This window comes from Xiphophorus maculatus, chromosome 9 (genome assembly GCF_002775205.1).
Source record: "Xiphophorus maculatus strain JP 163 A chromosome 9, X_maculatus-5.0-male, whole genome shotgun sequence".
In the NCBI taxonomy this organism is placed as follows: domain Eukaryota; kingdom Metazoa; phylum Chordata; class Actinopteri; order Cyprinodontiformes; family Poeciliidae; genus Xiphophorus; species Xiphophorus maculatus.
Window position 1 is genome coordinate 23806932 of NC_036451.1, and position 25288 is coordinate 23832219.

General features: G+C 41.0%; 1 protein-coding gene across 2 annotated transcripts in view; it reads left to right on the plus strand.

The window, feature by feature from the left end:
• Positions 1-22479, plus strand: part of prdm5 (PR/SET domain 5) — a 54266-nt gene extending 31787 nt beyond the window's left edge. For both annotated transcript variants that reach the window (XM_005812741.3, XM_023339119.1), the window contains exons 14-16: positions 8511-8596; positions 14696-14800; positions 20258-22479. In XM_005812741.3, coding sequence (XP_005812798.2) covers positions 8511-8596; positions 14696-14800; positions 20258-20422 — 356 coding nt within the window. In that variant the 3' untranslated portion in view covers positions 20423-22479. The remainder of the gene's footprint in view (positions 1-8510; positions 8597-14695; positions 14801-20257) is intronic.
• The last annotated feature ends 2809 nt before the right edge of the window (positions 22480-25288 follow it).

Below are 25288 nucleotides of genomic sequence, written 5' to 3' on the forward strand. Positions count from 1 at the left end.
TACTTCACATCACAGCTCGGTGAGAGCAGACTTTCCCACCATGTGTGCCACGTTGTGGTGAATAACCGTCGCGGGGTCATTAAAAGCGATCCTTGCCAAGGGAAATGTTGACAGAACCTAGTGACACGCCGTCACATTGACATCATAGGACATGTCATGTTGGCAGCTAGCATCATTGTTAGTCTGTGAGCCGTGGTGCAACAAACTGGTGTGTGTTTCAGCTCATGGAAAAATTAATCTGGGGACGGGTCCCAGTTTGACTTCAATGTCTTTGCCCATATTCGGCGTCTAGAAAGAGCATTTAGAGGCTTATAGATGTTTATGTCAGTGATTCCTACAAATTGAGAGAGCAGGAGCAGAATAAGGACACGTCTACTGTTAACGGCTGTCAGAGCTGCGATGTGCCAATGTGGGTCAGCATGGATAGATGCTTGGTGTGAAAAATATGCATACAGCATAAATCCATAAAGCTTTTCCACTACCAAGATTTTTTTTTCTTGGATTCTGCTGTAGACCAACATACGGTGATGCATAAATGTGAGATAAATGAAAAAAATTGAGTTTTTTTTCTTCCATTTTTAACAAATATAAAATGGGGAACATGGATAGTCCTGTCACAATAATAAATTTAGATGGATTACATATCGTCCCTGTAATTATCGCGATAAACGATATTATTGTTGTTTTGAGACCATTTTCAAGCAATATATTGATAATAATGGCATAATGACGGAAGTTTGCCCTCTCAAAGATGAATATATTTAATTTTGTACAGAACACTTCACATAGAAACCAGAAGATATTTTAAATTATCCAAAATAAAACAACAGAAACCATAAATAAAATGGAATATAAAGTCTCTAAAAATTTCAATCAAGAAATATCAATCATCAGAATGAAAATTATTGAGAAAATATGATTTATTACTTATTACAGCAGTCCTCGGTGTACATTTGTATTCGTGTTGCACCTTTACTTAAACTCCTTAGAGTTCACCTGTTTGCAAAGAGTCCAGTACAACTTCACACCTACTACAACATGCTTATTCATCCAATCTGAGAGGCAAGGAGTCATTAATCAGAGAAACCACCAAGAGGCTCATTGTGTCTCTGGAGGAGCGGCACAGCTCTGGAAGGAGATACTATTAGTTCTGCACCCACTAGAAAAGTGGCAAGAACAAAGCCATCATTAAAACTAAAGCTATTAAATGTCCAGGTTGCAGTTTACCTCGAGCCATGCAGGGTCAGCACAAATGTGGAAGATAGTGCTCTGGTCAGATTTGACCAAGACTGAACTTTTTACCATAAACATTAAATAAAATAAAATAAAAAAAACTAACTGCAGGTCACCTTAAATGCACTGAATGCACCAGATGAGACAGCCTTCAAGCAACCTGCAGCTTTAATTACTCTGAAAGTTGATTTTACAGCATCTTGACACAAGGAATGAATACAAATGTACGCCACACTTTTCAGACATTTCAGTCCCAAAGAAATACATCAAAGTTTATGTTTGCAACATGAGAAAAGGTGGAAAGTTCAAGGGGTATGAACACTTTGCAACAGCTCAGGCTGTGAATTTAGGCCTGTTATGGAAATGCTTTGAATATTGAATTAGCCAATAAAAACACTTAGCCCTGAGATGAAACAGAGACAGCTGGTTGGGTAAAAAAGAAAAACATTAGACAACCTCAACAATGATCACACCCGCTGCCTCCTCTTCAATGTTTTCAGCATTAGTCAAAGCCAGCTGCAAGAGCGAAGGAAGGAGCTCCGGTGAAAACGAGTCTCGGTGCTTGTCTGTGGTTCAAAGGGTCATATCTGACTTCAAACTGGGAAACAGTGAAACTGATTACAGGGGTTAAAAAGGATACACGAGACAAAAAAACATGCTCCGGGGGGTCTTTGTGGTCTCGATGACGGTGGCGGGCTAGAGATTTGGTGGTGAATTTATGTTCAGAATCCATAAGCGATCATTAAAAGTCTTCATCTTATTACAGTTTCCCCGCAGCAGCGCTCGCCTTCGCGTGTTGATCTTTCCACCACCGAGGTCCTGACATGTCTGAATAAAGCCATATGTTGGCGAATGTAAACACTCTTTTATGTTACATTGTTTCACACCCAAATAGAAAGTGGAAAGGGCCGGATTCCCACTGGTACCAACCACCGGGTAATAATTACAGACAAACCTTATATTGCGTTATTAACAGGTTGTTTACAGTAGGTTTTTTTTGACATGCGGGGGGGGGGCGGGGAAATCCCGGCGTCTGCTTTTCCTCAGCCCCGGTTTGAATGAGGGGTGGTTCACTGACATTTGCTCTGATGTGAGCCTCGGCGAACCAAAGGCTAGCGGTGCAGCCTTTTTTTAACATGAGTAAATCATTGCCATGTGAATTTTGAAATATTTGTATAATTATAGAAATGACCCAAAGGAAAAAAAAAAAGATGTTCTTTGTGCATTTTCTGCTGAGATTGTTCTGTGGCCTGAGATAAGGAGCTCTCTGTTCTTTGTCCAAACATCGGATGAAAAACTGCGGTAATCATCGTTTCGAGCGTACTTTCAGAGCCACACTACAAGTTGTGCAGTGCGTCATTTGCGTGTCGTATTTGTGGCGGCTATTTATACGGCACTTTTTTTTTTTTTATGTTTTGAAACAGCAAGTGAGTCTGCAACAGAACAGCTGCCCCAAAACAACTAACATCTGGCAGAACTCTGGAGTTATTTACTCACAGATGACTTTGTTTGTCTTAGCTGTGGTCATGGTTACAATCTTCTGAAGCAAAAGCAACTTATCCTGAATTATTCGCTGTTGCTTTGATGATTATGGCTTGTTTTGTGTACTGAGTTTGAGAACCCCCCTCCCTTTTTTTTTGTTGCAGATCTGCAGTAATTACTGTGCCGTGTAAACGTATTTATGCACCTTGAACTTTTTCCACAAATTCTCATGTTACAACCACAAACTTCGACGCATCGTATCGGGTTTTTGTTATGGAACAACATAAACCAGTGCGTAATTGCGTTGCGGAAGGAAAACGATCACAGTTTTATTTCAATATTTCTTTTACAAATAAAAATCCGAGCAGTACGGTAATGCCTTTGTATTCAGCCATTCTAGCACAGGGATATGTTTTGGTTAAACTGCAGCGCTCTGTGTATATTTAAGGTTGTTTTCTTCCACCGCAGCCGCATGGTTTCTGCAGCTTCCAACAGGCCCTCTTCCTAGATTGTCCTGAACACTGAACTGATTTAATTACCAATCAAAAACAACACAAATAAACAGAAAATGTAGTTTTTAAATGAAGTTGTTCATTATTACGAAGGAAAAATATCCAAACTTACGTGATCATGTGTGAAGACGTGATTGCTCCCAAAGATAGCCTGCATGGCAGAGGTACCACTGCTGAGCAAAATCATCTCAGCTTTTCTAAAAGTTTTGATGACCCCACAAAACTTTCAGGAAAACATTCTGTGGATTGATGAGACAAAAAGCGAACTCTTTGGAAAGTGTTTGTCCTGTTTCGTCTGACGTGAAAGTAACACCGGATTTCAGATAAAGATCATCACACCAGCTTTAGAATATGATGGCGGTATTGTGACGTTCTGGGGCTTTTTTTGCTGCTTCGGGACGTGGAAGACTTGCTGTGATAAATGAAACCATGAATTCTGCTGTCAACCAAAATATCCTGAAGGAGAACATCCGGCTGCCTGTTGCCGACTTCAAGCTGAAACCAGCTTAGGTTCTGCAGCAGGACAATGATTCAAAACACCAGCAATCCCATCTTTGGATGGCTGAAGGAAAACAAAATGAAGACTTTGAAGTGGGCTAGTCAAAATCCTCACCTGAATCCTATTGAGATGCTGTGACATGACATAAAAAACACCGCTCATGCTGTGAAAACCTTTGAAGTGGCTGAATTACATCAGTCCTGCAAAGATGAGTGGCTCCAAACTCCTCCACAGCTGGAAAAGACTCACTGCAAATGCTTGGTTGCAGTTGTTGCTGCTAAGGGCGGCACAAGCCATTATCAGGTTCACTTTTTCACTCAATGCCATGTAGATTTGGATTTTTTTCTCCCTTAGTAATAAACGCCTTCATTTAAAAGATATTTTTTACTTATACTTACATTGGTTTGATGTTCCGAAAAACTGAAGTGTGACAACCCAGGCAACCGTGGCATTCGTGCAGCTAGATTTGAGGATTTCTTAGCTAATAGAAGTGTTGCGATTCTCCCGCTTGATCTCTGCAGCTCTCTGAGAGTGGCAATAGCCCTGTTGGCCTGTAGTGTTAGGTGGGTGGCCATTTTCTTAGTCAGTTTTCAAATGTGTCATGCCCTTTCCAGTTTCAAAAGATGGACTGAAACGTGCTGTGTGAGATGAACGCGTTGGATGTTGTTTTCACGCCCCCAGTCTTCTGGTCTAAGTTTCTCCACAGCTCTATTTGTCACCTCTCTGCTGTGCTCCTTGGTCTTCATGCTTTCCCCTAACAAACCTCTGGAGCCTTCAGAGAACAGCTGGATTTATATGTAGATCAAAGGTGACTAGCTTTTCCACCAAAGCGACTTTAAACAGGCAGTTTCAGAAAGCGGAGAAATCTTCTGATGCCCTGACCTCATCAAAAAGGTCAAGTGTGAAGGTTTTGGGACAATGGGAATCTCTTGTCATCTTCAGGACGCTTATATCGCATTACCTCCGTGGCCCCTGACGGCATGAGGCAGAGGGCGCAGAGACCGGGACAGTGGAGGGTCACTGTCTGCTTCAACCGGAGGAAGCCCAGAATTAATTTCTGACGGACAGCGCTAATGTCTTTCAGATCCGGAGCCTCGGAGCTACAAAGCGTTCTCCGTAACACGAACACAAGGCGGCAGGCAAAATGACAAAGCCGACCATCTGCTAACCAGACGCGCAGACACACACAGGCGTGCACACGCATACGACACACACAAGTCTGTGCCAAACGGATCGATTAGCAGACTAGGGGTGTGAGGGCCGCAGCGGGGGGGCGGGAGGCAGGAGGGGGAGACACCCAGGGTCAAAGAGACGGTGTACAGTTTCAGCACATGCTAAATCAGTTACCATCTCGGCCCACATAAAGCCCCGGCTCAGCGCTCGCAGCCACCCCTCGTAATCCCCAAACAATCTGGCTCAATCTGGAGAATAAGTGGGGTGGGGGAGGGTTTCTAGTTACAGTAACACTCAGCAGAACAGACACGCATCGTCTGGCACGCTCGACAGACACCGACGCTGGAGGAACACCGCAGTTTTCCAAGTAGCATTTGTTTGTTTCCTATTTCAACTAAGAGGTTGTGTTTTATTCCAAGCTTGCCCATTTCAGCCATAAACTCGAGTAGCCTTGAGTGGTTTACTCAAATGCTCCTTACGGAAACGGCCTCCTTATATAACACCAAATTCCGTCACTTTGTCTCCCTGCGTTTTCCAGATGAGTCACACATGTTCAGAACCAGAGAGTGTATAGGTTAAGTAGGTGAATTGGTGTGTAGTCTTGCATTTGCAGGCCAGAGTGTGTGCTGTGCATTAGCTGACAATAGCCAGATTCCTGCGAGGGACGCTCTCCAAGCCGCAGAGTACGCTGCCACACCATGCCATTAGCGCGGTAATGCCTCCAACAGGACTACCCGAGGCTAACGCGGGGCCTTAACCCGACACCGCACATGCTACATATAACCGAAGATTTGCTTTCTTCTTTCTCAAAACACATCTGGGATTCAGATTTTGCTGTTTGTCAACAACAACAACAAAAAAAACCCCTCCTGCCGAACTGCGGGGGTAAGAGGGATTTGGGACGGATTTCCAAGCTGTCCTCCTGCGCATGTTTCACTACGTGTGATCAGACCGCATATGTCACGTTAACCCTTTCCACATTAACCTGAGGTTGCACGTTTTATTACCCGGTGTCATTGGTGCTGCTCCTCTGAAGCCCTCTTGTGGGGGATTTATGGTGGGTGGGTTTAGAAGTCGACTTGTATATCTGCTACATGACAGCTGTTGTAACTTTTCCGTTGACAGACGCGCTTTGTAGGACGTAAATATGAAGTGTCAGGATAAAGTCCTTGAACATGATTTCTTTTTCCTGAGCTGACCTTTTCATAAAACAGATTAAAAAACAAAACTTCCACTAAATATTTTCTGTGCTGTCGGATCAACCTTTTAGGGTTTCGGATTGGATCTGGATTGAATCTGAACCTGAGGAGAAAAAAATGTTCCTCTAGAACAACCGTGTTTATAACCTGGGATAATATCAATCTCCTCTTATATTCCCACGATGAGTTTTGTGATCCAATAAGCATCTTTGCATTTTGAATCCCAAAGAAACACAGCTAATTAACCTTATTATTTAAAAGGGCAGCACATGTCCCCCATCAATAAAATTACTTGCTTGCCTCCTCAACATCAAGTCACCGAAGACAGATTACGGTCGGGCAAAGCAGGCATGAGATTAAATTGTTGTAGGGAAGGACTAAGCAACAATAGGTTATTATGTTTCTGTTTAAGAAAATGTTTATGTCAGTGTGTTTAATTTTATGTATGTGAACATGGTACCAGTGAGAAATTCATCTTTTACATTAGTGCTGTTAAAGATGAACTTAAACCATTGCTCTCGCTGGGTGAGGTGGTTTCATCGCTAATTCAGTGGTTTACTTTAAGAGGTGCACAAGTTCTGAACTTAACCTTGACTTTTCTCTAATCAGTAAAGTCAAATTTATATACCCAAGCTCAATACACATCCGAATTAGAATGTTCAACCCAAGGTCTTGTCAGAATTGGTAGGATTGGTTTGAATTGGTTTGTATGTGGGGACACACCCACCTGTTGGCCCAGTCCATACACTGAGGTCAAAGCCTCCCCTGAAGCCCACTGGTAGCCTCCTTTATCCATTTACAAGCCCAGTTAGATTGAGTGTTTGGATCATTGTCTGCCATGTCGCTCTTGTTTTGAAGTGGAGCTACAACATTTGTCATTATTTATTCTTGACACTGTGACACTTCCCAGTACAAGTGGAAGTGAAACAGACCCTTCACATGACGCTGCCACCACTATGCTTGGTAATTGCATAGTGGTAATCCACACACTGTAGAGCGCACTCAGGTCAACCGGCCAGTTTGTCCTCAATGTTTCCAGGTCAAAGGTAAATTGTAGAGGTGGTCAAGCATTCGCTGTACCCCTCAATACTGGGGTGTACCCTACTTCTACATTTCTGCACATCTTATTTATTTTGATGACATCATTCTGTTTGGGTTATGACTGCCGGTGTAATTGTGACACACTTTCGTTAACCATTCTTGTTGACACTGACGTTTAACGTTAGCTTCACTTTGCTCTCAAAGTACAGATTGAATAAAAGTTTGTCGGAGACAAACTTTGTTATAATTGCTATTGTGGTGAATAAATAGGCTAATGTTAAGCATCTGGAATGATAATGCTCCAAACGGTATTCAAATATTAGCAGGCTACACAAAAAAATTTAGATTGCACCTGGAAACCGGCTGGCTTAAATAAACTCCATGTTGTCTCAGTGGTCAAATAACCAGACAGAGTTATTCTCATTTCTACAAAAAGTGTGTAGTTTTTCCCCTAACTTGTTAAACGTCATTCATCCAAAATTTATTTGGGGTTTGTGTTGATATTTGAGTCTGTCTGCATGCATGCAGCTGGACGAGCGAAACTTTAACAATAATTTCAAACATACGCGGTTCAAACATTGGCAAATCTCATCATCTTTAATCTACATGATAATTCAGTTTGTAGGTATAAAAATCAAACTCGTAAATTAGCTTAATATTCTTGGCCACGATGCAAATTTCTAACCAGAACGGTAAATTCGACAGATGAATGTTTTCCAGTTTTATTTATTTTTTTATTCTTTTGACTGAGGAATTGATTTGAACATCGGTTTGGAAAGATTGAAACAACATTTTCTTATCATTAAGTCATTTCTGTTTTGGGGGTCAGCTTCGTGTTGCTTTAATTTCTGCACAGTTCTGTAGGTTATTACCTCTACTCTCCTCCATAGATAAGCAATCAACTCTTGGGACTCTTATCAGGCCGGTGGATCAGCACATAGTAAATAGATCCATGTGTCAGCGGACCGTTTGACTGACAGCCCGTCACTTTCTCTTTGTCATCTGCAGCGTGCGCTCAGATAGGATCTATAAGACTTCGACTGGAGTGCTTTTGATCCGGCCAGGAGAAGCCAGATATCTTTGAATGTGCTCCGAAACTCCTGGCCAGTTGGAGCTCAGATAGCAAGCCACAGAGTGAAACCACCACAGGCTTCAGATCCACAGTGGAAAGTTGATGAGAGAATGAACTATTCCACACATCCAGCTCAGTCACATTTATTTTGGGACTTTTTAGCAACTCCATTTAAAGAAAGAGACAAAGCTGTTTAAGAGATGTGCTTTTTCTTAAGCTGTAGTTTAAATAGTTGTTGATGTTTGGCCGAAAATAGTCTTTTATAGTTCGAGTGTTACTAACTGATTTTCATGTCTTAGGTGAGCGTCCGTACCAGTGCCCCTACTGCGACAAAGCGTTCAGCAAGAACGACGGCCTGAAAATGCACATCCGCACCCACACTCGGGTATGTTTGTTTTCACCACTTACAGTAAGTTTTGTCACGCTTTTTATACAGGGTATTCGTGAATCCTTCAAAGGTCTTAAAATGCCTTAAATCCATTTAATAAAGTTAAGGCCTTAAAATGTCTTCATTTCATTTTTAAAAAGTAAGTTGACTTTTAACGTTAATAATCATAGGTCTTAAATTTTGTCTTAATTTTGTATGTTTTATGTTGTTTTTTTCTTGTGGAACTTTCTCATACATCTTCATTGAGTGTGACTTGAGATGGTTGAGGCTAATGCTAACTCAATGCTAACACACCCATGCTAGCTAGCTAGTGTAAACTGCAATCTCTCTGTGTAACTCCTGTACAGAAAGTGGACACTTACCTGAACACAGAGACTTTTAAAAACATTTACATCTCTTTGCTTCCCCTGGCTTCATTTTTCAAACACCTCCCTGATGTTGTTTCTTTTCTCGGCGACGGCTTCTTTATCAAAGAGTCAGGATGGATTCACTGTTCAATAAATGATTGGACTTTTGAGTTTCCAACAACAAGAATCGTCCCCCTTTCTGGACATCCTGTCCTTTCTGTTGTCATGGATACAGCTTTGTGTCCGGGCATGATCAGACCTTGTTGGCCAGTACCATTCACAAAGTGTTAAATGATTTCCAAAATCCAGAAATCAAATAATCACACCTAAACTCTTATGGAAAGATGAAGCATTATCGTCCTTTTTTTTGTTTTGGTGACTCACAGTTATGGCCGATTGATGTGAACTCATCCTCAGCTAAATGATTGAACTCAGTAAAATTTAAAGAACAAGTGAAAAAGATGACCACTTATTTATACTGGGTTGAACACATTTTTAAAGTGGAAAATAGCAAACAATTAAATTAGTTTTCTTTACGTTATGGATCAACATGTAACCTTCAGTGGGACTCATTGGTAATTCAGCTCGAAACATGTCAGTGTAGCTCCAGGTAATCACTTATGGACAAACTTTAACAACTTGCTTTCTGTTTGAAAGAAACAAAAACAAAAAAACGCTGTCTGCTAAAAGCAAGGCAACTTGAGTGATTTGCTTTGAACATCGTAAACTTTAATGACTAGAGTTTCAGCTGCTCTCTGGAGAGCTTTATCCTCTACGTCGAGAGCTATCCGTACACAGGAGCTGCAGTATTCTCTTTTACTGGGGAAATTGTTCTTATGGGTAAAAAGCTAATTTTTTGGGGAACAAAATAACAATTTAATCAGTACAACAATATAAACACCCATTTTGCTGGCCATGTATACAAAAATATGCAGCATTTCTTTTCAAATTACTATGGCAAGCACTGTTGCACGCATCACTTTGGAGGTGGCTGAAACGCTGTACACCCTCAGCAATTTTGTCATTTAAAAAGATGCCTCAAACCGATATGGGATATCCGAGCAGTTCTGCTGTTCCCCTCTGCTTTTCCTTTGATTTTAAAGCTAAATGAAGATGTAGAGTAAACATAATGTGAGTCAGTGTTCAGGGTGGGAAAAATTAAAGCCTTAAAGGCAGGCTTTTCATGTCTCACAAGTTTATTTCCAGAGCTGGGACACGCTGCTCCTTCCTCGGCATCAGTTTTCAACTTATTGAGCTTTTAGCCAAAACAAAACTCTCTAACCATCTAAGCATCTGAACATGTGTGCTACTTATGACAAAATCGACATAAAATGTGTTTTATATAATATTTCCATCGTCAGTCTGACTGTGACATTTGCAGCCTGTCAGCGTTGTTCACTGAAGCGTTTTGTTCCCGTTTTTAATGCTGTCCAGAGTACAGCGCGCTGCCCTGCCTGTTGCAGCGCGTCAACAGCGGAGGTATCCCACTCAAGTCGTCCGTCTCCGTAGAAACAGGCAGATGTAATTTAGCGGTGTGCTGCTGATTAGACTGACTGATGTTTTTGCTCTGAATATTCCCAGACCTGCCTTTGCTCACGGTTCTCTAAAATATGGGCTGAACAGTTACAAACAGCAGAGCCGGATGAAGTCACTGTTGGAAAAAAAACCCCCCAAAATTAATGTCATTTGGCCGAAGGAGCCGCAGCTCACCGTTAATGAACACATGATTTCAGATGGATGAGGCCGGGGTTTCGTGTGTTTCATCCAACAAACCACATCTCTGGCAAACCTGGGAGGAACATGTCAGACGCAGATATCAGGCTTCTGGTTTTACTTTCTCACATTTTTAAATTTCACGTTTAAATGGATGTTATCCAATCAGGTCTTCTGACTGATGAAACGTTTTTGTAACAGAGTTTTTAATCGTTTGGGGCAGTTTGACAACTTACAACAACGGTTTAAGGGAATTAGTGGTAGACGTGCCGCAATTTAGTCACTTTATGGCCAATTTATGATCCATGCTTTTTGTAAAACTCTTGAGACCCTATATTGATGTCTCTTTAACTATAAATATCAAAATATTTTTTCTAAATATACTGAAAATTATTCTGTATTAATACAGTCAATATGGTAACATAAATTTAGAGATACTCATACAAAAAACAAGCAAATAAAGAATTACACCAAATCCAAGCTTGTCACAATAAGCAATTCATCAATTAATTGCATAATCAATTAGTTTGATAATTTCCATTTTCATGATTAATATTTTTTGCAAAGCTATTCAGTTCACAGAGACTTCATAATCCCTTTTATTTATAGTTTCTGTTGTGTGTGGTTTTTATTTCCTTTTATTTATTGTTTTTGGTTTGGTTGTTGTTTTATTTTGCATATTTAAAATGTCTCCGACTTCAGCATTCAGCATCTATGCACCACAAATTTGGAACAAACTTCCAGAAAACTGTAAAACAGCTGAAACACTGACTTCCTTTAAATCTCGACTAAAAACCCACCTGTTTAGGATTGTATTTGAAACGTAATCAATTATAAATTTATTGATGGGACTTGACTTAATGTCGTGTTTTGATTGTTGATTCTATGTTGCATTGTGTTTCTGTGTTTGATATGATGCAAAGCACTTTGAAATGCCTTGATGCTGAAATGTGCTATACAAATAAAATTTGATTGATTGATTGATTGATTCCAATATGAAATAATCTCTACAAAATTAAAGTTTTCTAGTCTTTGGCAGGGTAAACTTGCATTATTATTACTTGAAAATTGTCTCAAAATGACAATATTATCATTTATAATTTTTGGGACAATTTATCGTACATAAAAAAATGTGTTACTGTAACAGACCTACAAGTCTTTTTTTAATCCAAAAAACAATAGAGCTCACAGACTTCTTTGGTTTCATCAATGTGCCGTGCTCCCAGTTTCACCTACATGCTGGTCAAAGACGCTACATTGTACCATTTCCTGCGAATTTGAAAGCTTTTTTGAACTTGATTGTTGACGATGAGGTGTCAGCCATTCCTAATCAGCTGTGAACAAATCAGTGCACTTTCTCCATCTGCATACTTTACCGTGAAACGAGCTAAAGTAGGACAGCTGAGAAGTTTCTGTTTGTTCACTGCTCTTCCAGAAAATCACGTCTTTACATGAGAACCTGGATTGAAACAAATGTGATTCACAGAGACACAAATCATTGTAAACAATTATAATTTGAACTTTGTCATGGTTGAAACGTTTCTCTTTACCTTAAAAATGCAATATGCAAAGTTTACAGAAATACATTATTTACATACAGTATTTGTTAAAACTGTCACTCTGTCATGACAGATAGTCTGTGAAAAGTTTGAGTTCCTCTGCCGAGCGCTACTATTGAAGAAACGCACTGCTCCTGGTCAGAAACAACCAATTAATCCAGGAGGAATGTCTTAGCGTTGTCAATCACCCTTGTGTATGGGATAATTAATGTGGTGGACAAACAGATAAACGGTTTCCAGGTAAACCGTTTATCTGCCATCGGTGGCCATGCTAACTAGCCTTAGTATTCATGGCAGGCTTCGTTGTGGGGAACTAGCTTTAACGTAGCAGAGTGGAAGGGGTAGGATGATTGACAGCCTCCTGGCTCTGATTGGTTGTTTCTGACCAAGCTGTCTGTTTTTCTGCAGATGGCAGTAGGAGCACAAGGAGGAAGTGGAAGAGTTCAGTTTTTTCCAGGTTATCTGTCTCATACTGTCATAACAAAGTGACTGTTTTAACAAATATGTAAAAAATCTTCTTTTTTTTTTTTTTTTCAAAAAACTTACATACTGCAGCTTTGATCCCATTGCGCTCCCAGTAGAAAAAGCACTACATCACTCTGACCAGTCAGCTTTTCTCCTACAATAACATGGCAATCAATCCTGCAGGGTTCCTGACAGGCTGATACTGCCTTAAGCCATGTTGCCAGCTTGTCTGAAAAAAAAAAAAAAAAAATCCTTTTGGTTGTTGGTTTCTTGGTGACCTGAAGGCCGTCGGTGCACAGCGGCTTCCTGCTCGCATGGCGCTTTACAAATACCTGCATATTTAATGCGTCACGTGAGAAGATCTGCTGCTCTGGGACTGAACACACAAGACTCGGTCCGCGCTTCGCTGGATGTGCGCTTTGTAGGAGACCGGTCGTATTCAGGTGAAAGGTCGGGTCAGGGGTCAGAGCGCGAACAGCTGCTCAAAGGCCGGAGGTCACCAGGTACAGATGTTTGATGTTACCGGGGTCACAGTGATGCATTGTGGGTGTTACTTAAAAAGTCCATCCATGGGTTTTTGTTTTAGTGTTTTTTTTTACTTTTCGGAGTTGTGGAAAACTTCTGATTCTGGTGAAAGCCGAGGGATTTCAGTGGGAATTAGCATTACATTAATCGGAACAGAATCCGTTTCCGTGGGGCGGGCAGGGCTTCTCACACACAGGGGGCTTTATTTCCATTGTCCCTCTCCGCCCCCCCGCTTCCCCTTCGCTCTGTCACATACGCACAAACAGTCGCATCCTTAAAGCCGCTCGCAAGCGCTATACGCAGTGAACCTGATCTTTACCTCCCTTTGTCTCTTGTGTCACTGGGCACTCCTTGCCCAGCCCACATGATAGCGCCTTTCCCAGGACCCTTGCTTCCTGCATTCACCCTGTTCCCATGACAACTAAGCCCAAAATGGGGCAGAGCCTCCGCTATCAGCCATACTTGTCAGAAAGAGCGGCAGTGGGAACCAGCCCCTCGCTATCTCCTTCTCGTTTCTCCTGAAAGTCTTTAAAGTGTCAGCGGTGTTTCCCCTCAGCGAGCAGCACACGCCTACCGTCCTCCCTCTTCATCATGCATACTGTACACACACACACACACACACACGCCCACACACATGTATAGTTGTGACAACACACCCACGGCGAGATAGCTGCTACTGGCTGAATTGCAAAAACACAAAATCTTACCAAGTACTTTTGGTCTAGATTCCAGTGCAAATATCTTAGTACACCTGAAATGAGACAAAACTAGATCATAGGTAACTTTTCCACAAGATATAGGAACTTGTTTTATATCAATAAGTCCTTAAATTTGATGAAAAATGCTAGTTTCACTAGCAGACTGTTTTACTTATAACATGGGAAAAATGTCTTATTATAAGTGAAATAATCTGCCAGTGGAACCAGTACCTTTGATTTAAACAAGCTCCTATATCTTGTGAAAAAGTTACCTATGAGCTAGTTTTGTCTTATTTCAAGTGTACTAAGATATCTGCACTAGAATCTAGACCAAAGATACTTGGTAAGCTGTTGTGTTTTTGCAGTGTGACTTAAGAAAGGCCTCCAAAAGCAGCAGAGGAAATGTTCTTTGGTGAACTGATGAGGTGTGGAGACAGAGGATTAATCTGCTACAGAAACACGTTCAAAGCAAATTTCTGTTCCTTGTTTTTCTTTACTCTTTTTAGGAATCCATGTGTTTTTGATGGTCCCCATGTTGGCCGTTTCCCATCTCCACGAGCGTACAGGCAGAGCGTCCGGGTGTGAAAGTTAACCTGGGACACTTCCACATCTTTCCTGCATGCCTGTTTGTTTTCCTCTCTCTCTGCGTATACACTCCAACATGTGTGTGTCGTTTACTCTTTTTTCCCTTTTCTTCCTTTTCCCTCCAGGTTTTGTCCATATGTGATGAAAACTGGCCGCGTTCTGTCATACAAAGTGCCCTCTTTTAGTCTCTCCGTCTCTCCGCAGGAGAAGCCGTACAAATGCAGCGAGTGCAACAAGGCCTTCAGCCAGAAAAGAGGGCTGGACGAGCACATGAGGACACACACGGGAGAGAAACCCTTCCAGTGCGACGTGAGTGCAGGCTTCCCTTCATTTCTCGATTCCTCCCTGTTTTCGTCTGTTTTTTGTTTTGTTTTTGTTTTTTTTGGGGGGGGGGAGACATGTGATGGAGTTCTGGCACGAGGCCAGATGCGGAGCTCGGTTCGAGCCAGATAGGGATCTTGCCTCTCCGGAGGGGCAGAGTGAACAGATCTCACGTAAACACTTTGAGAGGATCAGAGGGATAAATTACCCTCTGCTTATAATACTGCAGAAGTAATAATTATTCGCAGAGACACGCAACAGAACTTCCTGTCAGTGTTTTGTAGCTGTTTTAGGAAGGACTTAAAGATTTGTCACAAAATGTTGTGCTCGTGATAAAAGTGACGGTAAGAACCAGTTATTTAGGTTTTCATTAGAACGCCAGTCATAAAACAGTATTATTTATATCACTAAACTGCACACAGTTTAGTGATATGCATTAAATGCATTTAATCATTTTCAAATTTATTGATGTTGCCTTTGAACAAACAGTGGAGAAAATAGAAAAGCTAACAATCGACAAACAGTTTTTAACATTGGTAATTAGAATTTATCGTGACAAGGATAAATCAGAATCCCTATCACGATAAGAAATTTATCACGATAAATGTTAAATGATACGATAAATTCCCACCCCCACCAAAACCTTATCACGTTTGTGACATGTTTACGACCAAACCTTCAGGCTGAAAACTGTCTCTAACTTTTGCTAAGTTACTGAAACCAAAAACAATAATTCAGTTGTAGAAAGCAGCTCTAAGAAATCGCAGGGGCACAATTTCAGATAATTTGACAAAAATATGATTCTTGACGATGTGGCCTTGTGACTTTGAGCTCCTACTGCTGATTTACTCATCAGTTCTGTGATGAACTACTTCTGCTTGGCATCACATCTGAACAAGCACATGTTTTTTATATTCAGTGTGACTAACAGTTTCCAAAAGACACGGTTATCTCTGATATATATCACGGGTGAATTGTTTTTTTGTTTTTTTTTGCTTTGAAATCTTAAAAAAGATGTTCCCTAAAACTCCAGAGGAGGATTCTCCTAAGTAGCGTAGCTTTTCACGGCTAACGAGCGTAGCGGCTAAAGGCTAAATACCTGTAACGGCTTATGTTCTGGTTTCTTTAAGTAAGAACAAATAGTCCAAGCTAAAATATGACCAAATGTTGTTTACTTCGCTGAGATACTGGATTCTTGCTGTATTTGTGGGATTATAATTGTCGTACTTTGCAGTTCCTTGCAAAACTGTCCATGTCTCCTGAACCTTTTCACATTGAGTAACGTTAAAACCACAGACTTCATTGTATTTAATGGTATTCTAGGTGATGGACCAAGAAAAAGTAGTGCATGAGTGTCTGTATTCTTCCCTTAAAGTCAATGCAAGACCAATTTTTGCTACATCTTCTAGTCTTATTTGGGTCCTTGGGTGTGGAATTCTTCTTTCTGCATTCTGCATTACGTCTTTTGGTCTCTCACATAAAATCCCAGTGAAATACATCATAAGTCAAGGTTTTAATGTGGTAAATGTGTGGAAAAGTTCAAGGGGTATGAACAGTTCTGAAAGGCACTGCACTGGAGGTGCTAGGACCAATCACTTGAGAGAGAGAGCGGCTGGGCCTCAGGTTAGATGACTAACAACAGTGGTGCTCTGCGTTGATGTTAATGGAGATAGTTACTGTTTATGAGATCTGGAGAGTTTTCCCTCATTGAAAGAGGATCAAAGAAGACCTTTGCAGGCTTGGTCTTCTTTCAGTTGGCTCCACCAAATGAAATTTTGCAGACAGTCTTGCCAAAAACACTTATCCACTATCCAAACACAATTCCAAACTTCCCTAATGGGTTTGGGTTACAAATCAGCAAGCGAGTAACCGAAGCCAGTAAAACCTTAAAACATCTGATTCTTCTGAATTTTGAGTTTTTAAGGCTTCTGAACCAAAACGAGAAAACCAGAAATTGTTAAGCAAACAGGGAACAGTTTGCTCAGATGCAGTTATCTCGTTTCACTGATGCTAAACAGCAGATCATCAGCAGGAATTTCATTTCCGCATTTTCCTTTCTTGATAGCTGTGGAGAAAAAAGTGGATCTGAAAAAAAAAAGTTTATCCATCCATTCATCCGGCTCATTGCGAACTTTCCACACTGCGAGAACACAAAACCTTTTCCAAGTTTGTTTGGTCTAGTTTCTAGTGCCAATATTTTTAGTACACTTGAAATAAGACAAAAGTAACTTACAAGTTACTTTTGTAAGTATCTGAAGGTATCTGAAGGAGACTTTTCAGCAAGAAATAGGGACATGTTTACGTCAATAAATCCGTCATATTGATTTGAAATAACCTGCCAGTGGAAATACATTACAAAAACACAAAATATTACCAGATATTTGTATCTTCTTTTCTAGTGAAACAAGACACTAGAAGTGTAGTTTAGTTTAGTTCAATACATTTGAAATAAGACTAAACTTGATGAGAAAGTTTTAGTTCCATTGGCAGATTGTTTCATTTACAATAAGACACTTTTCTTATAAGTGAAAAAAGTACTAGTAAAAATAATAATATAATAATATTCAGGATTTACTAATCTCTTCATATCTTGATGAAGAGCTAATTGTTGGTTAGTTAGTCTTATTTCAAGTGTACTAAGATGTTTGCACTAAAAACTACACAAAAAATACTTGGTAAGATTTAGTATTTTTGCAGATTTCATATTGGGATTAAAGAGGTAGAATACTGTGTTCCACCTCTTTTTGTGTCCTTTGGTCTTTTATTTCTGTACCATATACAGCAGAAAACATAGAAACTGAATGTTTTTATTAACGAGTGACCATCAGAAGAACTCCTGAATAAACATGTCAAATTTAAGACCCAGAAAGCTTTAAAGCAGGAACCCCATCTACCCAGAGACCCATCTGCAGCTTTATTTAAACGTCATAAAATCAGCATCCCATTCACTGACAATTAAGCATCACCACAAAGGCTCCCTCCTGACCCCCAAAGATATCAAACACTCATCTGGCTGCTTTTTTACTCCAGCCTCAAAAGAGATATTTCCATGTCATTAATTTGATCCTAAGAACCAGTGGAAATAACAGAAATGACATTTGGATTTTATTAGAGGAGACGGTTTATGTTCGAGTCAGACAGAAAGGGATCGCACGCTCCCAAGACACGTTTTACGGACGTGAAAAGAGAGCCTGCGGATTCGGCGTCCGTCGCAAAACTACCGAAACGTTGTCGAGGCAGGAGACGCCGAGGCTCTTTGCTCAACAGCTTCCTGTCACTGTAAAAAGTAAAAATAGCCCGCCGACGCTGGGTCTGTTATGCGGATTGTCGAGCCGCGGTTAGCAACAGCCAGGTAGCGCGTCGATGTAGATATCCGATGTGATCCGCTTTGCTATCAGAGCGGCTGTTTAATGCCGCAGAGCCACAGATGTGTGCTGTCTGACTCTCTAAATGTAATTCGCAGATGGAGCCGAGGACGCATGCTGAGATTCTCCCAGCTTTATGTCAAAACGGTATTCCGGCCAATGCTGGATTATCCTGATTGATACGGGGGGGGAGAGAGGGGAGCGCGAGGAGTCATCAGTGCAAAATGACTTATTTAGGATAAATGTTAAAGTGCCGTACAATCTCTCCCATCCCTGAAGGGGGTGGAGGGAGGGGAGTTCTCATACTTTATGTCTTCTTTATAAATGAGCCTATGTCACTGTTCTAAAGCCAAACCTCACTGTCAGCCAAAGAACTCAGTAAGTGGAAGCACAAACGTTTTCCAACCCATTGAACTGCTTCATAACTTGCTTCAAATTCAATGTGATTTAATGAGGATTTTACACAACAGACCAACAGAGTGGAACATAATTAACAGTTTACATGATACAGATGAAATCTGTCAAACCTGTCTGAAGTTGTTTCGTCACCTTCTTCAAATGAAACTAAATTGGTGTCAAGTGTTTGTGCTGCAAAAATTTTCATTGGTGCCGCAATCGCTTCAAAGATATTAATAAATGCTTCCAAGGGTCATCACAGGTCAACCAGCCAGGCCACATCGACAAAGTCGTATTAAATATCGTGTCAATCAACAGTGCTACTTTTGTGCTGGTTTGTGCTGCAAAAAAAAAAGTAAATCGTGTCGCTATCATTTTAAAGATATCTCTATGTTTCCACAGGTCATCAAAGGTCAACCAACCCAGCTATATTTACAAAATGAAAGAAACATGGTGTCCATGTTTTGTTCAGCAGCAATTTAATTTGTGCCGCTGTTATTTTAAAGATATTAGTAAATGTTTCCAGCAGTCGATAAAGCTCAACAAGCCAATCCACATTCGCAAATTCAAATGAAATATGGTGTCAATCAACTGTGCTACGTTTGAGCAGCAAAAACATTAGTTTGCGGCGCATTTTTAAGATTAAAAAAAGAAAACGTTTCCAGAGGTCACCAGAGATCAACCTGTCCTCCTTTGTAGCTCTAGTTTATTGACACCAAACATGCTTCGTTTTGTAAATGTGCTGGTTGACCTTTGATGACCTCTGGAAACACTCACCGATATCTTTCAAAGGATAGCAGCACAAAGAAATAATTTTGCTGCACAAACGCTTTTGTTTAATTTGAAGAAGGTGAGTGTGGGAGGGCAACTTCACTTAGGATACTAAGATGCCTTTAAATAAAATAAAGTGCAGTAGATTGTCTGTAAATCATCTAATTAGTTAAAATATGTCACTTGTGTTTAATGTAATCTCAGTGTAAATCCAGCAGCTTTATATTAATCAGAGGCTTAATGTAAAACATAACTAACGTTAACTAAGAAACACTGAGACAGGAAGGTTGAAGAAATGTAAGAACTGCACCAAAGTACATGAAAGACATGAAATCTGAATAAAATAAAATGACAAAAAGAAAAGAAAACAAAAGAAAAGAAAACAGAAAAGTTACAGCGTCAGACCTCAGTTGAATGCCATCAAAAGAAAAAGTTTTAAGAAGTCATTTAAAATGACCCAGACTGTGGGCAGATCTAATCTGAAGGGTAACTTATTCCAGAGAACGGGAGCAACAACGGAGGAAGCACGACTTCCTTTGCTCTTAAGTCGAGTCCGAGGGACGTTTAATAGCAACGGGTTGAGTCCAACTGTGACTTTAAAAATGATGGTTAAGGATGCTCTCCATGTAGTCTGAATGATGAGCAAAGAAAAATGGGCAACTGGAGGATGTAACACAAACCCATGTCGAACTTTTACAATTTCTACCTCTAAGCATCTTTCAGAATCATGCGTCCCTTTGTGTTGACCTGTAATGTAAAATTCCAATAAAATATAAAGAAACTCTTGACGTAAAGTGACAAAATTCATAAACATTCAATGGATACGAATACTTCTGCAAACTGGTAGCTCTTCTAGTTCTTCAGTTTGCTGCTGTCATGACCCCTATCAGCCCACATTTGTCCTGTTTTGCAGGTGTGTGATCTCTCCTTTAGCTTGAAGAAGATGCTCAGCAGACACAAGCTGACCCACAACCCCAACCGGCCCATGGCGGAGTGCCAGCTCTGCCACAAGAAGTTCACTCGGAACGACTACCTCAAGGTCCACATGGAGAACGTCCACGGCGAGACGGAGAGCTAAAGCCAATTACAGGAGCACAAGCGAGATCCCCGAGATAAAGCCCTGTCTCGCGTTTTACGCACCAGTAAAGTACGAACATGTAGAGATGAACAGATAGCTGGACTTATTGGCATTACCGATAGAGCCATGTAAGAATATGGGAAACATTAAGGCAGGCATGTGGAAGCTGAACATTTCTATCCCCCCGCCCCCCTCCGTTCCCCGAAGTTCTTCGTCATCCTGTTTCCGCATTATTTTTAATATTCGAACAAACAGATTCCCATATGTTATATATGCCTCCGGAGCCGCTGTGTCTGCTCCCAGGAACGTCTTGCATTTCACGTCAAATCCTTCCGACCTCTTTCTCTTTGTTCCGTTTCAACCAGAGCTCGTTGTACCTCGACTTTTGCTTTTGTGGCCAGCGGCCAAGATCTGAAGGAAACCAGTGATCCGATTCCCTTTAGGTTCCCTCTCCTGGTTTTATTTGCATCCGTTCACACTGCTTTTGTTTAAAGTGACGCCTGCTCTTAGGAGGCGTCCAGACCTCCTCGGATCTGCGCCTTTTATTTCTGGAGCTTACTGTACATGCGATGGAACCGTACTGGTGAAAGCAGGAAGTCGCTGCGCGATCTGCACCGACTCACAACTTTCAGCTTTTGTTTACGTAAAACCCAGAAAGTAGAAACAGGCTTTCATCAGTCAGATCTGCAGCTTTGTTGTTCTGGATCTACTTACTCTTTCACTGTTTTAAGGGGGGTTAAAGTTCACTCCATGTTTGACATAAAGGGTTTTGGAAAAGCATTAGCAGTCCTGCAACTTTTTCTTTTCTGTTTTTGCTGTTACAACTGCAAGCATCAGTGCGTATTAGTGGGATTTTTTTGGAGTTAGACAAACACAAAGTAGCACAGAACTTTGAACGGTGTTTTTCTTCTACAAAAGAAAAATCCGAATGGCACTGCAAAAACCCAAAGTCTTAACAAGTAATTTTGGTCCAGTTTCTAATGCAGGTGTCTTAGTGTACTTTAAATAAGAGAAAACCCAACTTACAGGTAATTTTTCAACAAGATTTAGGAGCTTGTTTTAAGTCAACAATTCCTTAATATTGATGAAAAAGTATTTGTGCAACTGGCAGATTATTTCACTTCTCAAATGGGAAAAATGCCTTCTTGTAATTGAAATAATCTGCCAAAGGAACGAGTACTTTTTCATCAATATTGACTTCAAACAAGCTCCTATCTCTTGCTGAAAAGTTACTTGTAAGTTAGTTTTGCCTTATTTCAACGGTGCGAACACATTTGCACCAGGAACTGGACCAAAAATACTTTTGTGTTTTCAGCGTGTAGATTCAATTTTGCCCCATTACACAAATTCACCTTCTTCCACGTGTTGCTTTTTGCCAAACGTTTATTGGGACTTCTCATGATTTCCTTTCATCAGTAGTTTTTTTTTCTCCTCTGTTTTACACAAGGCTAAGATTTTTTTGGGGGGAACGCAACTAAAAGTCCTGCCAACACTGATATAGTGTAACAAATTTCCGAGGCCCAAAAGAACAGCTGTATGTCCACTTAGTTTAAATCGCACTTTGGTTAATTATTCATCAATTAGTTGTGCTGAATTTTATTTAGAGGAATCAGAAGAAGGGTGGCCGATTGCTAATTCACCTAACTCCCTTTTCAGATTCTCGCTTTAACAGTTTGCAAACTAAACTCGTCCAATCGGTTTAATAGTTCTGTTGTGTTTCGATCTAACACGTGAAATCCCAATAAAAATCGACTGAGGTTTGTTGTCATGATGTTTATGGGGTGTGAATACTTTAGGAAGGTACTCTTTGTTCTCCGTTTTCAGCAGATTCTGCTGTTTGAACTCCGTCATTGGCGTAAGATGAATTCACTCCGAGTTCAAAAGATCTTTTTTCTCCACACATTTGTGGACGAATCGGTTTTCTACAAAGGGACTAAAGAAGAACCAAAGTTTTTGTTTACGTTCATTAGAGACTCTTTAATCTCTCTTTCATGTGCAAGTCGCCCAAGATGTTGTGCCTTATAAAATATGTTTACGTGCTTTTATGTTAATCCTTGTTCAATACAGTGTTTCTTTTTAAAAGAAAATGTTTCAGGAGCGTTTTCTTCTTCTTCTTCTTTTCCCAATGCTATTCCCGCTTCCTTCTTCCTTCCTCGTTCGGCGTCCTCATGATTAATCCAGCTGTTTGCGCCGCATCTGGAAAATGTGAATTGTCACTTCACACTTTTTGTGTTTTCAGATGTTATGAAACCTCATCACCTACCAAATCGGCCATTTCTCCCCCCCACTTACTCTAATTACGTGTTTGTGAACTGTTGACACTGAGGGGGGAAGGAAATGGGGGAAGAACAAAAAAAAAGATCGGCTTTTGAGAGTTGATTAAAAGCGTTCATTTCTCGTTAATCTAACCCCTATTCTGAGTTTGGCAGTCTGACGGGAGTGGAGGCTAATTAAGGCTCTTTTTCTTTCCTCTCTTTCTGAGGCCACAGTCACCACTCGCCTGATCTGTAAAGCCACACACTAAAGAGCGTCTCTGATGGTTTCCTCTCTGTGGATGCGGAGACTCTTTCTCACGTCCATCCCCTCCTCCCACCCCAGCTCCTTTCGGTATATCCACGCGGAAATCTGTGAGATTCTCACGAGCGGCGGGGAGAAGCTGTTCTCATCATGCGGCCTGGTTGTTCATGCTTAATAAATCTTGCCGTGCGTGCGCGCTTTTGGCTTCCTAAAAACATCTAACTGCTACAGCATGTTTCGGTGCGTGTTTTTTAGTGTGACTGTTTGCTCAACAATTAACTCATTTCTGCCTCTCATGTTCAATTACATCCGCGCTTATGAGCCAGAAACAAAAGCTGCAGGAAGTCTCCGGTGTCCGTGCCAGGAACACGGTTGGCTCTCCTCGTTCCCTTGGAGTTGGGTTCACCGCATGGCGGTGAAGGGCGCGGCCTGGCGACCGGGCCTCTGCCCGCTTGTGCCACCAACCTACTGCTCTCTAGCAAAGAGGGCTCCGGGCCATACTGAAGCAATTTCAAACTCAAAAGTAGCATTTTATGCTGCGGAAGCAGGAATTGGTTAGTAACGGATCCCATTTCGATGAACCCATGCTATGTGGGGCTAAATGTGAGGAAAGGAAGTTTGTGGAACAACGAGTCCTAATGTCATCATGTACCTTGACGGCTTTAGAATAAAACAGTTAAGAGACACCATAAGATGTTCAGTAACCCTCCAAAGAAATATTTAGATATCAATAGCTGCATTTTCATTACGAATGTGCACAAAACTTTGTCTATATTCCGCTAATGTCGAAAAACCACAAGTTTGCAACTGGACTTTCCATCATCTACGAAAAGCAAATGAAATCCCACGTGAATAAGGTTGTTGAAGCGATAAGTCGTCATCCTCCTACCACTTCGTGCCGTTGTCTTCTTCGTGGTTTGTGCCGGTGACGACATCCGGTTGTTGATCATGTGTCTCGTGTGATGCAATTAAAAAAAAAGTTTTTCCATGGCAGTTTTGCGAAATGACACAATTTTGATATGGCTAAAAATATCCACCTCATCCAAGCGCCAAAACCTTTTTATCAATAAGTACGTTTTTTTTTTTTATTAATGTGTCTTAATTAAGCAAATCTATTTTTGAAATGTCAAATTGCGCAGTTATATGGTCTCTGGAAGCGAAGGAGATTCAGTTTCAGGTGAATGCCAAATTTTCTGCTGTGTCCTATTGTTTTCCGGCTGTGGAATAAGTTAAGATGCCCTAATCTTTAATTTTAGTTTTACCACCTTTGGGTGAAATAACTTCAGTGAGAATCTTTTCATACCTGTCTGCCAGTCTGTGACATGTCTGAGGAAAATTTCCCCGAGTTTTGGATTGTTTTTGGGTGAGAAACAACGTGTGGTGCAGCCGTCCTCTGGTTCTCAAATGTCCTGAAGCACCAAACGCACCATGTTAGTGCACCCCACCTTGATTATTAGGCTGATGAGCTTCACCTGTGCTTGATGACATACAAACAAGGACGGACAGTTGAAGAGACCAAAGCGAGGACACACAGTAGTTGTGTTTTGGAAGAAAACCGCCTTTAGCTAAACCGCAAATGTTTTTACCTTCAGGAAAACCCACATTTTAGATCAAACTCTACTGATCACCGTTGATTAGGCTGGCTGTCCAGTGAGGCACTGGATGGAGCTGTTGGGTCAACCAGGTCACATGTTGCTTTCAGGACGACCAAGTCAATGGAGGTCAAGGTGAGCCAACCATACCATTGTTTTCTCTTTCCCCCCAGACCAGTTCACATAGCCGTCATTAGAATTCTGTTCATTTTCACACACACGAGAAGTTAAATGTAATGTCTGGTGCCGTTATTCTAACCACATATAACACAGAAAGACCTTTATAGAGTGTCCACTAACTTTCCTGTGTTTGGCATTCCAGGGTTACAAAATTCAGCTCATAAATAACACAATAATAATGCTGCTTGCTGTCAATCTATGCTATTCAGAAGCCTAGCTCTGATCAGCATGCTGGATGCTTGAAACTCAAAAGCTAGACTTTGACTTTTTTACACCTGATAGTCCGGTCGATACAGTTCATTCGGGGAACAAAATTGCAACATTTGCTACACTTTCAGCTGGTGCGGTTCAGTTTCACACTGCACTGTGTCAAACAAAGCAAACCCTTTGAAAATCCTGTTCCTCTCCTCGCCTGTGGTTCCTTCAAGAACCACTGAAGGAAACGACACAAAAACCGTACAAGGAGAGCCCAGCTTCCTTCTTCACGAAATGTAAACAAAAATGGGATGCTGTCATGTTTTAGGGTTGTGGGATTTCTCTTTTGTCTTTGTGATAGACCGCAAGCTCTTTCTCCCAC